The sequence below is a fragment of the Thamnophis sirtalis genome, unplaced genomic scaffold (genome assembly GCF_051295495.1).
Source record: "Thamnophis sirtalis isolate CommonGarterSnake01/CBP01778 unplaced genomic scaffold, rThaSir2_p1.2 scaffold_7, whole genome shotgun sequence".
In the NCBI taxonomy this organism is placed as follows: Eukaryota; Metazoa; Chordata; class Lepidosauria; order Squamata; family Natricidae; genus Thamnophis; species Thamnophis sirtalis.
Window position 1 is genome coordinate 92525937 of NW_028261387.1, and position 12769 is coordinate 92538705.

Sequence of the window (12769 nt, forward strand, 5' to 3'; positions counted from 1 at the left end):
GGCCAATCACCAGGTGACTATGAATTCTAGTCCCGCCTTAGGCATGAAAGCCGGTTGGGAGACTTTGGACCAATCACCAGGTGACTATGAATTCTAGTCCCGCCTTAGGCATGAAAGCCGGCTGGGAGACTTTGGGCCAATCACCAGGTGACTATGAATTCTAGTCCCGCCTTAGGCATGAAAGCTGGCTGGGAGACTTTGGACCAATCATCAGATGACTATGAATTCTAGTCCCGCCTTAGGCATGAAAGCCGGCTGGGAGACTTTGGACCAATCATCAGATGACTATGAATTCTAGTCCCGCCTTAGCCATGAAAGCCAGCTGGGAGACTTTGGGCCAATCACCAGGTGACTATGAATTCTAGTCCCGCCTTAGGCATGAAAGCCGGCTGGGTGACTTTAATCCAATCACCAGGAGACTGTGAGTTGCAGTCCCGCCTTAGACATGACTGCATGGCCATTGATAAGAATTCTGGGAGTTGAAGTCCATACTGCTAGAAAAGGCAGAGGTTGGCATACGCTGAACCAAATACATGAGCTGAAAACTACAGCTTTATGCGTTAACGGCTGAGTTCCTTTCAACAGATTTGCGTTCTCCAAGCAGAGTGGACTTACTCTAGCCGTTGGGGCGCTGCTACGGGCCTTGGCCAACAAACGCCTCGCTCGTTCGTATTCGTTGTTTTCGGATTCCAACTTCACGGCAGCCAGCCAAATCTCTTCGCTGTTGGGATTGGCCTGAAAATATAAGTCGCAGAGGCAGAATGGAAAAGAGATCAGAAAAATCCCATTTCCTCAATTGTATGCAACAGACTGAATCCTCCACTTCTCTTCTATTGTTAACAGCACGAGAGCCAGTTTGGTCCAATGTTTTTTTTTTTATTATTATTATTATTTTAAACACATAAACACATCAACAGAAACAAACACATAACTTAAAAACAACATAGGAACAATAAGTTCCATCGTATATCATACAGCAGTTCCGAATTGGTTTCTTTGCAGTTAGTGTTTTCCCTTCTATACATTTCTATCTTGCGTTCATAATCTCGTTATTCATTATCCATTTTTATATCCATTTCTTTATTCATTTATACTTAGCTACTTATGATCAAGTATTGTTTACCTATATTATGCTTTATATTTTTACTGTCATTTATTCTCTTACATACAGTTATAGGTATACATTCACATAGTTATTCTTTTTCTTTGCCATTCTTTTATTATTATTATTCCATTTAAAAGGTTATAAGGTATAATTTGGAATGCTTTGTTTACCATCCTTCACACCTGCTATGACACCACCTTATTTTCTCTTTCTTTCCTTTTCTCCCTCCCTTCCTTTTCTACTTCCTTCCTTCCTCCTCTCCTTTCCCTTCTTCCTTCCCTTACTTCTCCCCTACTCCTACCCTCTTTCTTCTCCTTCCTACCCTCTCTCCTTCTCTTTTTCTCTCTTCCAATGATCCAATGGTTAAGGCACCAGATTAGGAAGCAGGAGAAGGGCTGAACTGTGGGGTCCTTGATGCTTAATATATTTAATCACCTTCCTTCCTTCATTTATTTATTTTTGTTATTGTTATGATTACTTAATCTTCAATTCGATTCATAGTCTGGGACTGGTAAAAACTTAACAGTTCGGGTCCTAACCAAGAACCTAAAAGTTGTTAAGGTAACATCTAAGTGTCAGGCCTACAGCCAGTTCCTTTTGGGCTGCCACACTAATATTCTATTCTACTATGCTGTTTCATTAGTGGGGAATTGGGAGGGGGAATAATAAGGAGTTAGATGCTATGTAGCCATAACAAAATCCTTTCTAGAAAGCCAAGGTCATCCTTTGTCTCTACACCTCTGCAAAAACAGTCCGTTTTTCCCTCGTTTTTTCCCCTCCCCAGCCCCCAGGAGCTCTTTGCAAGTCTCCCAAACCCTCTGCATGTCCATTTTGTAAAGAGGGCAGGGGTTTTTTGGGGGGGAGGGGCAAAACTTCTGTATTCAGTGTATAAGACGCACCCAGATTTTCACCCTTTTTTGGGGGGGAGGTGCGTCTTATATTCCGAAAAACGAGATAGTTTTCTCTTGAAACTTGGCTCGGAGACTCGTGAGTTAATTAGGGCATCTGTCAGAACCTTCACACCACCTCTTCAAGTTGCCAAGACTGAGAAATACTGCTAGAAATATTTTGCCCCATGTTCTAAAGCGATCACGACAAAAGGGAAGGACCCCAATGAAGGCCGCCGTGCGTGCTCACCTGGAAAGCCAACGCCAGGATGCTCCTGGCCGCAGGGACGTCTCCAGCCAACCATTTGGATTTGGCCCCCATGAGCCACAAGACTTCAGCCTTGGGACAGTGAGCCACCGCCCTTTGCAAGAGAGCTTCCAAAGATTCCCTGAAAGTAGACAGCAGCCCAAGGAGATTAGAAGGCAAACGTCCGGACATCTAACCTATGATTTTAAATTTAAAGAGGCAATACAGGTAGTCCCCAACTTACAACTTACTTCAGTGACTGTTCAAAGAGTACAACAGCACTGAAAAAATTGACTTATGTGCTGTGACCTGCCAGCGGCCATCAGAGCTGGCAGCAGAGTCGGACAGTGAGGAGGTTGGGGAGGAAGATGGGCCAGTCCTGGAGTCTGGGGAAGGCTCTGATGAGGGCTCTGTGTCAGAGGCAGAGAGGGGGCTAGGGCTGTCCGACAGTTATCACCTGCCTGGATACCCGTGCTGCACGACAAAACTATGTGATCGGGCTTGATAAATTAAGTTTGAAAATTAATGAGTAGTTAGGATCAGCCTTGATACGTTGACACTTAAAAGCTTGAAAATTAATGTAGAATGGGTAACTCCTTAGCATCAGAGCATGTTAATATAAGGCAATTGGCAGTTGGAACAGAGTTCTTTTCAGGTGGGGAGGGGGAGTAGAATGTCTAAACTCCCAGCCCGCAGGCCAGATGAGTCACGTGCTGGCCACACCCACTTCCAATTTAGCGGATGGGTAACCTCTGCACGTGTTAATATAAGGCAACTGGCAGTTGGAACAGAGTTCTTTTCAGGTGGGGAGGGGGAGCAGAATGTCTAAACTCCCAGCCCGCAAGCCAGATGAGTCAACGTGCTGGCCATGCCCACTTCCAATTTAGGAGAGGGGTAGCATCAGAGCATGTTAATATAAGGCAATTGGCAGTTGGAACAGAGTTCTTTTCAGGTGGGGAGGGGGAGTAGAATATTTAAACTCCTAGCCCGCAGGCCAGATGAGTATGTATGTATGTGTATGTGTGTATGTGTGTATGTGTTTATATATATATATATATATATATATATATATATATATATATATATATATATATATATATATATATATATATATATATATATATATATATATATATATATATATATATATATATATATATATACACATTATCCTCCCTGATTGAATGATGATAATATTGCAGCAATATTAGTTTATCCCCCTTGCAATGTGTCAACTTTTCTCTTTGCAAGAGAAATTTGGGGCTCGATTCTGCTGGTACATCAAAGATTAGTATAGCCTTTATTGCCATTGTACAAAATAAATACAATGAAATTGGTTACCTGTGTGCAATTTTTAAAAGGTGCACCACAGGCATTCGTAGGAGGCCTTTTCATGTCCAGAACCTTGTGGGCGATGTCCAAAAAGAGATTGTTTTGGCCATCCAGAAGGGCCAAGAAAGTGACAGTGGAGAAAGCTTCAATTATGGACAGGCCATAATTCGCCAGGAGCATTTTTGCCTTTTAAAAACAAAACCAAAGGAAAAACACCCCTGTTCTGCTCCAGTGGGAACAAGTGAAGCGAAAGCCATCGCCGGAACCACTGCCACAGCCAGCTTCCTGGAGGAATATTTGTGAAACGGCACATGGGGACGTACCTCGTTCCGTGATTCTTCTCAAAATAAGCCGCTCTTAACCAGACGCTCTTCTTGCTGGGGAAAACTTGCAAGGCGTATGCGTAAATCGCCCTGGCACACTCCAAGGCATTGTGCGCCACACACTACAGGGGAGGGGAAAGAAAGAACACGGGTCAAGGAAGCTGTTTTCAGCGAGCTCTCTCATAATCTGATTTATAGAGGCAGTCCTTGACTTACAACGGTTCATTGAGGGAACGTTCGAAGCTCCAACAGCACCGAAACAAGGGACTCGTGACTGTTTTTTTCACGCTTATGACAGCTGCAACATCCCCAGGGTCATCTAATTTTACATTCAGATGCTTGACCGCTGGTTCATATTTATTGTTGTGGCCCGCCAGTGGCCAGCAGATTCGGACAGTGAGGGGGTTGGGGAGGAAGATGGGCAGTCCTGGAGTCTGGGGAAGGCTCTGAGGAGGGCTCTGTGTCGGAGGCAGAGAGGGGGCCAGGGCTGTCCGACAGTTATCAGCTGCCTTCCGAGTTGGACATCAGTGGGGCAGAAGAACAGCTGGAACCTGTTCCCAAGCAGTGAACTCCTGGCAGTGAGCAGAGCAGCCTGCAATACTGCATTCAAGAGCCATGGTGGCGGCTGCTTCTGCTGACTGCCGGCTGCCTGCAATTTGGCACTTCGAATCTCACAGGCTCAAGATTTGACTTAGTCTCCAACCTTCCAAGGTAGGTAAACTGAGGAGGCAAATTGTTGGAGGAGAATAGGCTGACTCTGTAAACCGCTTGTATAAGTACTGTGAAGCGGTATATAAGTCTAAGTGCTATTGCTATACTGCTATTCTAACCACTGGGCCACCGTGGCTTCTGGAAGGAACAAGTGAGGCAGGCTGTGACGTCCCACCTCTTATTCTACCTCTTGGTCCTGTCCTCAGCTTCCCACCTGAGGCCTTGTACTTACACTATCAGCATCTTCCATCCAGGTGTGCTTGCGATCTTCCTCTTCGATCCCGATCCCGATCACCGCTCTCATGATAGCTTGGCATGTGGCCACGCTTCCGGCTTTATCGCATTCTTCGGCATCCTGGAAAAATTCATTCCGATGTGGCCTCAGTTGAGGGCAACAAAGGGGCAATTCCGCACAAAAAACACACCCTTGTCTCACCCTCTGGAGAGCTTCCCCACTGCCCCTAATCTGGCAAGGCCCGTAACTGGTTGCTCTGCCCCCTTCCCACCGCATTTTCACCCAAGCAGAGGTGAGAAGCCAAGCATCTTAGAACAGGGGTCTCCGCCCGTGGCAAGTTTAAGACTTGTGGACTTCAACTCCCAGAATTCCTCTTGCTGGCTGAGGAATTCTGGGAGTTGAAGTCCACAAGTCTTAAGTTCACCAAGGGTGGAGACCCCTGTCCCCTCCTTTAGGGGACTCTAGGACCCAACTTCCCCTCAGTCTAGCCCAGGGGTCTCCAACCTTGGCAACTTTAAGACTTGTGGACTTCAACTCCCAGAATTCCTCTTGCGGGCTGAGGAATTCTGGGAGTTTAAGTGAACAAGCCTTAAAGTCACCAAGGGTGGAGACCCCTGTCTTGTAAGAGTATATGCTTAGTTAAATATCTAAAGAGGTTAAATTACAGTGACTGGACCAAAGTTTATTAAACTGACACATTTCACTGCTCATCCAAGAAAATTATTGGGTCAAAATGAAATTTTTGCTTAGGCTTTGAGTCAAAGAGTTGTTGGAATGTACTACCATATTTTTCAGAATATAAGATGCACCTTTTTTCCTCAAAAAGAGGCTGAAAATCTGGGTGCGTCTTATACACTGAGTACAGCATTTTTTTGCCTCCTGAAACCCCACCCCCTTTATCAAAATGGCCATGCAGAGCCTTTAGGAGGCTTCCAGAGTGCTCCTGGGGGCTGAGGAAGGCAGAAATAAGAAAGAAACAGGCCGGTTTTTTGCTCAATTTTGCCTCCCCCCAGCCCCCAGGAGCACTCTATAAGCCTCCTAAAGGCTATGCATGCAATTTTTTTAAACAAAAAACGGACCCATGGGCCGTTTTTTGCTCGTTTTTCCGGGTGGGGGGGAGCACTGTACAAGCCTCCTAAAGGCTATTCATGCCTTTAAAAAACGGGCCCATTCTCCCCCAAAACAGGCCATTTTTGGGAGGTCCGCAGAGTGCAAAAACTTTTTTTTTAAAATATGACTCTTTAAAACGTTGGTGCATCTTATACTCCGAAAAACACAGTAATTCTTGCTAAGCATCTTTCATTTTCAATGGGGGGGGAAAAGCCCCAGTCGTAATAAATTCTTTCCTCTCTAAAAATTCGCATTAAAGCAATGATCAACACTGACAAGATACATGAGCTTCATTAGTTCACGGGGTAGCAGCGATTAAATATTTAACACTAACTGAAAGAAGCAGGAGGGAAAAAAATTCCCTTTTACTGCTTTTTATGTTTTTCATCTGCCTTTCTTGAACATCCAAACCATCTCTCCCCTCTATTTCTGTTCAATTCCAGAGCGCCACCTGTTTCAATCCATAACATCTAAAATATTCATATATTTGAAGAGTTCTTCGTGCTTTCTGAGCTTGGCTGTTTTCTTGCAGGCGTTTCATTAATCGAGCTAGGTAACATCATAGTTTGGGGTAATGAAAAATCTGTGAGAAAACAGCCAAGTTTGGAAGACATCATTTCAACCCAGAGTTACAAATATTCTGCTTTATTCATACTCATATATTTCTCGTGGCCCAAAGTGCCACAAAAAATGTTATGAAATGCACCCGGACCTGATAGACCTTTTTTGCAATAGGTTTTACACATCTGTTTATGCTATTCCAGATCATATAATAGCAACCACACTGAACCCATATAATATTCCATTTTAGGCATGAAAATGCTGGGTGACTTTTGGCCAATCACCAGGAGACGGTGAGTTCTAGTCCCGCCTTAGGCATGGAAGCCAGCTGGGTGACTTTGGGCCAGTCCCTCCCTCCCTCTCTCTCTCTCTCAGCCCAACCCACCTCACAGGGTTGTTGTGGAGGAAAAACAGGAGGCAGAAGGAGTATTAGGCATCTTCACTTCCTTGAATTAGGTATAAAAATAACAAAGGCGAGGTAAAGGAAATGGATACCGTATTTTTTGGAGTATAAGATGTATTTTTTGGAGTATAAGATGCACCGTATAAGACGCACCAAGGTTTTGAAGAGGCAATTTTTTTAAAAAAAGTAGGTAGGTAGATAGAGAAGGAGAGAAAGAGAGAGAGAGAAATACAGTAGGTAGGTAGGGAGAGAGTTAAGGTAGGTAGGTAGGTGGATAGAGAGATAGACATAGAAAGAGATATATATAGAGAGAAATACAGTAGATGGGTAGGGAGAGAGAGAGTGTGTGTAAGTAGGTAGAGAGAGAGAAATAGAGAGAGAAATACAGTAGATAGATAGGGAGAGACAGAGGATAGGTAAGTAGGTAGGTAGAGGGCTAGAGAGAGATAGAGAAATACAATAGGTAGGTAGGGAGAGAGAGAGAATAGGTAGGTAGGTAGATGTTTCCAGGTATATTTATCCATGTGCTGGAGAAGGAAATCGCTGACAATCTGCAGCACCTAAGACTTTGTTTCTGCTGGCACAGCACTTGATCAATGCAATTCTCATCAATCAGTTAAAGAGTTTTTTTCCAAAAGGAAAAAAAAAGTGTTTACACTTTGCAACCCTCCCCCAAAACGGGCCGATTTTTTTTTCCAAAAAAGCATGAATAGCCTTGGGGAGGGGCTTGCAGAGTGCTCCAAGGGGGAGGGGGCAAAAACAAGCAGAAATCGGCCCATTTTTCCAAAAACGGGCGCGTTTTTTGTCAAAAAAATTCCATGCATAGCCTTATGGAGGCTTATAGTGTGCTGCTGGGGGCTGGGGGGGGGGCAAAAAACAGTCCTTTTTTGCTCATTTCTGCCCTCCCTGGCCCCCAGGAGCTTTCTGGGTATGCACAGCCATTTTGGTGAAGGGGTAAAGCTTCGGGAGGCAACAAAAATGCTGTATTTGATGTGTAAGACGCACCCAGATTTTCAGCCTCTCTTTTGAGGGAAAAAGGTGCGTCTTATACTCCGAAAACTACGGTGATTAAAAATAATGATCTAAAACAGCTTTTCCCAGACATGGTGCCTTGGGATAATTTGGGACCCCTCACTTCAAAAGGCCTGGAAGACACCAGGTTAGAAAAGTCAGGCTTTGGAAGAGAGAAAAATCCCCCTTGGCAGGTACCTGGATCCACTGTTCTCGGTTGATTTCCACCCCGTTAGCCCTCAAGGAGGTGATGGCTCGGTCGATGATCTTCTCCACCATCTGAGTGTTCCCGTTGGCCTCCTCAAGCTTGGCAGCTGTAATCCAGATGTGCCGGTCGGTCGGGATGTTCTCACGGGCTTTGTTTAAGACCTTGCGAGCGTTTTCGTAGGTCTCGAGCCTGGCCAGGGCGAGCCACAGCTGGAACAAAGGAAATGAAAAGAGTTTGATGTGAGGGCTACCCAAGGCAATTGCTTCTTTAACCTTTTTGTCTCCTGGTTTTAGAATTAACTCCTGCTCTCTCTTTCTAATTTCTTCTTCAAGTTCAATTCTCTTTTCCCCCTGTTTACTTCTATGTAATCTATTTAAGTTTATCAGAACTCTTCCCATATACGCTTTACTTGCGACGATGAATCTCTCTTTAATGATCATCCACTATTTCTTGTCCTGCCCTCTTGGTGCTTTGGAGAATAGGTCGTACCCCTCTGGGGACAAAACCAAACTTGACCACTTACTTCCACGCTGGTGGGACAGCATTCCACGGCCCGGCTCAGCATTATCCTGGCATCCTCCGGTTCTTCTAATTCAACAGCCGCTTTCCATAAGCGGACGGAATTCGGGACATGCTCCAGTGCTAAGAGAAATAGAAAGGAGTGTGGGGGATGCTTTTCTTTATGCAAGATTGAATAATATCCAAGCTGCCAGGTGTAATGCAATTTACAAATGTAATAAAGAAACCTTGGAAGCATGCATGTAAGGGACTCACTGTAGAACAGCGGCCATCAACTGGTGGTCCATGGACCACTGGTGATCCTTGGAAAAGTTTTATGCATTTATTTGCATTTTTTATCTAAATCAGGGGTCCTCAAACTATGGCCCCTGGGCCGGATAGGTGCAATGAATGCTTGCGTTGCTGCAGAGTGTCTAATAATAGAATAGAATAGAATAGAATAGAATAGAATAGAATTTTATTATTTGTATGCCGCCCTTCTCCGGGAGGACTCAGGGCGGCGAACAATTCAAGGGGGAAAAAGGGGAACATAAAAACGAAATACAAATAATAAAAGCAAGCAACAGTCGCACAACCATACAAGTCGAGAGGGGAGGGAACTCATCAACCCCAGGCCTGCCGGCAAAGCCAGGTTTTAACGGCTTTTCGGAAGGCCTGGAGAGAGGTGAGGGTCCAAATCCCTGCGGGGAGTTCATTCCAGAGGGCCGGAGCTGCCACAGAGAAGGCCCTCCTCTGGGTAATAGCCAGATGGCATTGGCTGGTAGATGGCACCCGGAGGAGGCCAACCCTGTGAGATCTAATGGGTCTGTGGGAGGTAATTGGCAGCAGGTGGTCTCTCAAGTACCCAGATCCAATACCATGAAGGGCTTTATAAGTGACGACTAGCGCCTTGAAGCGTATCCGGAGACCGATCGGTAACCAGTGCAGCTCGCGGAGGATAGGTGTAACGTGGGTGTACCGAGGCGCACCCACAATCGCTCGCGCGGCTGCATTCTGGACAAGCTGAAGTCTCCGAATACTCTTCAAGGGCTGCCCCATGTAGAGCGCATTGCAGTAGTCCAGTCTTGAGGTCACGAGGGCGTGAGTGACTGTTAATAAAAATAAATCCAACAATTTGAACATTCTAGAGGCATTTATAGTTATTAACTTACCTCCTTGAAGCAAACAGCCTGATTAGCACAAGAAAAAAATATCTGCCTCCCAGCTATTTGTGGCCTGGAGCAAACAGCAAGTTTCACTTTCAGTTTAAGCGGCCTCCCGATCATCAGCTGTTTCAGGCTGCAGGGTTAGCTATAGCCTATCGCAGCCTCCGCAAGCCCCATTTCCCCCCTTTGCTGGAAGGAGGTAAATTGCTGGGAGGCAGAGGCCAAAGGGTGGGGGCCGGTGGATGGGAGGGGCTACATTCAGTATATAAGGCGCACCAAAATTTTCACCCTCTTTTAGGGGGGAAAAGGTGTGTCTTATACTCTGAAAAATACGGTATTTCTCTCTCTGCGCACACTGAGAATATATCTTCTGAACAAAATTCCGCATTGGCGACAGGAAGGGCATCCGGCCATTGAAACACTCTGCTAGCACCATTCAGTTGCCCAGACTCCACCCTGCAGGGGCTTTTGGGGTCGTTAAATGGAGATGATAGAATAGGAATAGGATAGAATAGAATAACAGAGTTGGAAAGGACTTTGGAGGTCTTCTAGACCAACCCTCTGTCTAGGCAGGGAACAGTACAGCACTTCAGACAAATGGTTATCCAACATCTTCTTAAAAACTTCCAGTGTTGGGGCATCCACAAAATCTAGAGGCAACTTCTGTTCCACTGACTCATTGTTGTAACTGTCAGGAAATTTCTCCTTAACTCTAAGTTGCTTCTCTCCTTGATTAGTTTCCGTCCATTGCTTCTTGTTCTACCCTCAGGTGCCTTGGAGAATAGCTTGACTCCCTCTTCTTTGTGGCAACCCCTGAGATATTGGAAGACTGCTATCATGTCTCCCCTAGTCCTTCTTTTCATTAAACTAGACATACCCAGTTCCTGCAACCGTTCTTCATATGTTTTAGCCTCCAGTCCCCTAATCCTCTTTGTTGCTCTTCTCTGCACTCTTTCTAGAGTCTCCACATCTTTTTTACATTGTGGCGACCAAAACTGAATGCTGTATTCCAAGTGTGGCCTTCCCAAGGCCTTATAAAGTGGCATTAACACTTCACGTGATCTTGATTCTCTCCCTCTGTGATGCAGCCTAGAACTGTGTTGGCTTTTTTGGCAGCTGCTGCACACGGCTGGCTCCTATTTAAACGGTTGTCCACTAGGACTCCAAGATCCCTCCCACAGTTAAGGCTATTGAGCAAGGCACCACCTATACTGTACCTGTGCATTTCGTTTTTGTTGCCTAAATGTAGAACCTTCCTCTTTTCACCATTGAATTTCATTTTATTAGATAACACCAAGAGATTTTCAGTCATCCAGGTCTACCTGTACACACCTGGTCCTCTGGGTGTTAACTGAACTGCATCTCCCATCCTATCCCTCCCTACCAGCTGTGCTCATCAGAGCTTCTGGCGAACTGCATTTTGCAACTTCCCCTGGCTTTAAAGATCTCAAAATCCATCAAGGGGGTGTTTCTCAACCTCGGCCACTTTGAGTGGACTTCCAACTCCCAGAATTCCCCCGTCCTTCTCCCAGGTAGCAAGCAGGCACCACCTTCCAAACCAACCGAGGTTTCTCCTCGATGGGCCCCGTCTCACCTTTCCGAAGGACTCTCTTCTTGGCTCGAATATCCGTCTCCAACTCGGCGGCTCTGATGTATATCCGGACCGACTGGGGGAGGTGACGGACAGCCTGAGCCACCACGGCCTTGGCGGTATCTCCGGGCTGCAAGCGCGCAGCTTCCAGCCAGACGTCTTCGCTCTGGAGAAAGGCAGGGAATAGAGGAAGTTGGTGGCTTATTGGTTAAGGGAGGGGGCAGCAAACTGCGGCTCTGGAGCCGCATGTGGCTCTTTCATCCCTCCTGCTGTGGCTCCCTGTTGCAGTCGGCACTGAGAGGAGCTTCCGGTTTGGAAGAGGGGGAAGCAGGGTGCGCCAAAAGGAGACTCTATGGCAAGGGGAGGGTTTTCTGGTCAGCTCCCCAATTGATAGGGCTTTCGGTTAGGAGAGGAAAAAGGACGCCACGCTAGGAGGGGACTCTATGGTGGGGGAACAGGACTTCCGGTCAGCAGAGGAAAAAGGATGCCACACTAAGAAGAGACTCTATGATAGGGGAACCGGACTTCCGGTCGACTCCAGAATTGAATAGGGGGCTTCCAGTTAGGACCTTTGTGGCTCTTTGAGTGTTTAAGGTTGCCGACCTCTGGGTTAAGGGATCCAAGTCCTTTAAAGCAGGGGTCTCCAACCGTGGCAACTTTAAGAAGTTGTGAATGCCCCAACACTGGAAGTCTTTAAGAAGATGCTGGATAGCCATTTGTCTGAAACAGTATAGGTACCTTGGAGGTCTTCTAGTCCAACCCCCTGCTTAGGCAGGAAACCCTACACCGTTTCAATGATTGAGTCCCTCATCTGCACCTCCATAACTGTCTGGTTTCGCTCTGCAACCCAACGAGACAGAGAGAGACTTCAGAGGATAATTAGAAGTGCAGAAAAAACAATGGGTACCAACCTGACTTCCATTGAGGACCTGGACACTGCAGGAGTCAAAAAGAGGGCCGTGAAAATATCTACAGACCCCTCACATCCTGGGCATAAATTGTTTCAACTCCTACCCTCAAAACGACGCTATAGGGCTCTGCACACCAGAACAACTAGACACAAGGACAGTTTTCTCCCCGAATGCCATCACTCTGCTAAACAAATAATTCCCTCACCACTGTCAAACTGTTTACTAAGTCTGCATTACCATTACTATTAATCTTCTCATCGTTCCTATCGCCCATCTCCTCCCACATGACAGTAACCATGTTGCTTGTATCCTTACAATTTATATTGATTGTTTCCTAGTATGATTTGATTGCTTATTTGTACCCTGTGACTATCATTAAGTACCTTGTGATTCTTGATGAATGTATCTTGTCTTTTTATGTACACTGAGAGCATCTGCACCAAAGACAAATTCCTTGTGTGTCCAATCAC

General features: G+C 45.8%; 1 protein-coding gene across 1 annotated transcript in view; it reads right to left on the reverse strand.

Moving 5' to 3' along the window:
• Positions 1-12769, reverse strand: part of PRPF6 (pre-mRNA processing factor 6) — a 43268-nt gene that overhangs the window by 14133 nt on the left and 16366 nt on the right. Inside the window, exons 8-15 of the mRNA XM_087720873.1 lie at positions 12300-12324; positions 11392-11554; positions 8657-8775; positions 8124-8342; positions 4838-4960; positions 3895-4016; positions 2243-2381; positions 616-735 (exon numbers count right to left, since the gene is read on the reverse strand). Coding sequence (XP_087576999.1) covers positions 616-735; positions 2243-2381; positions 3895-4016; positions 4838-4960; positions 8124-8342; positions 8657-8775; positions 11392-11554; positions 12300-12324 — 1030 coding nt within the window. The remainder of the gene's footprint in view (positions 1-615; positions 736-2242; positions 2382-3894; positions 4017-4837; positions 4961-8123; positions 8343-8656; positions 8776-11391; positions 11555-12299; positions 12325-12769) is intronic.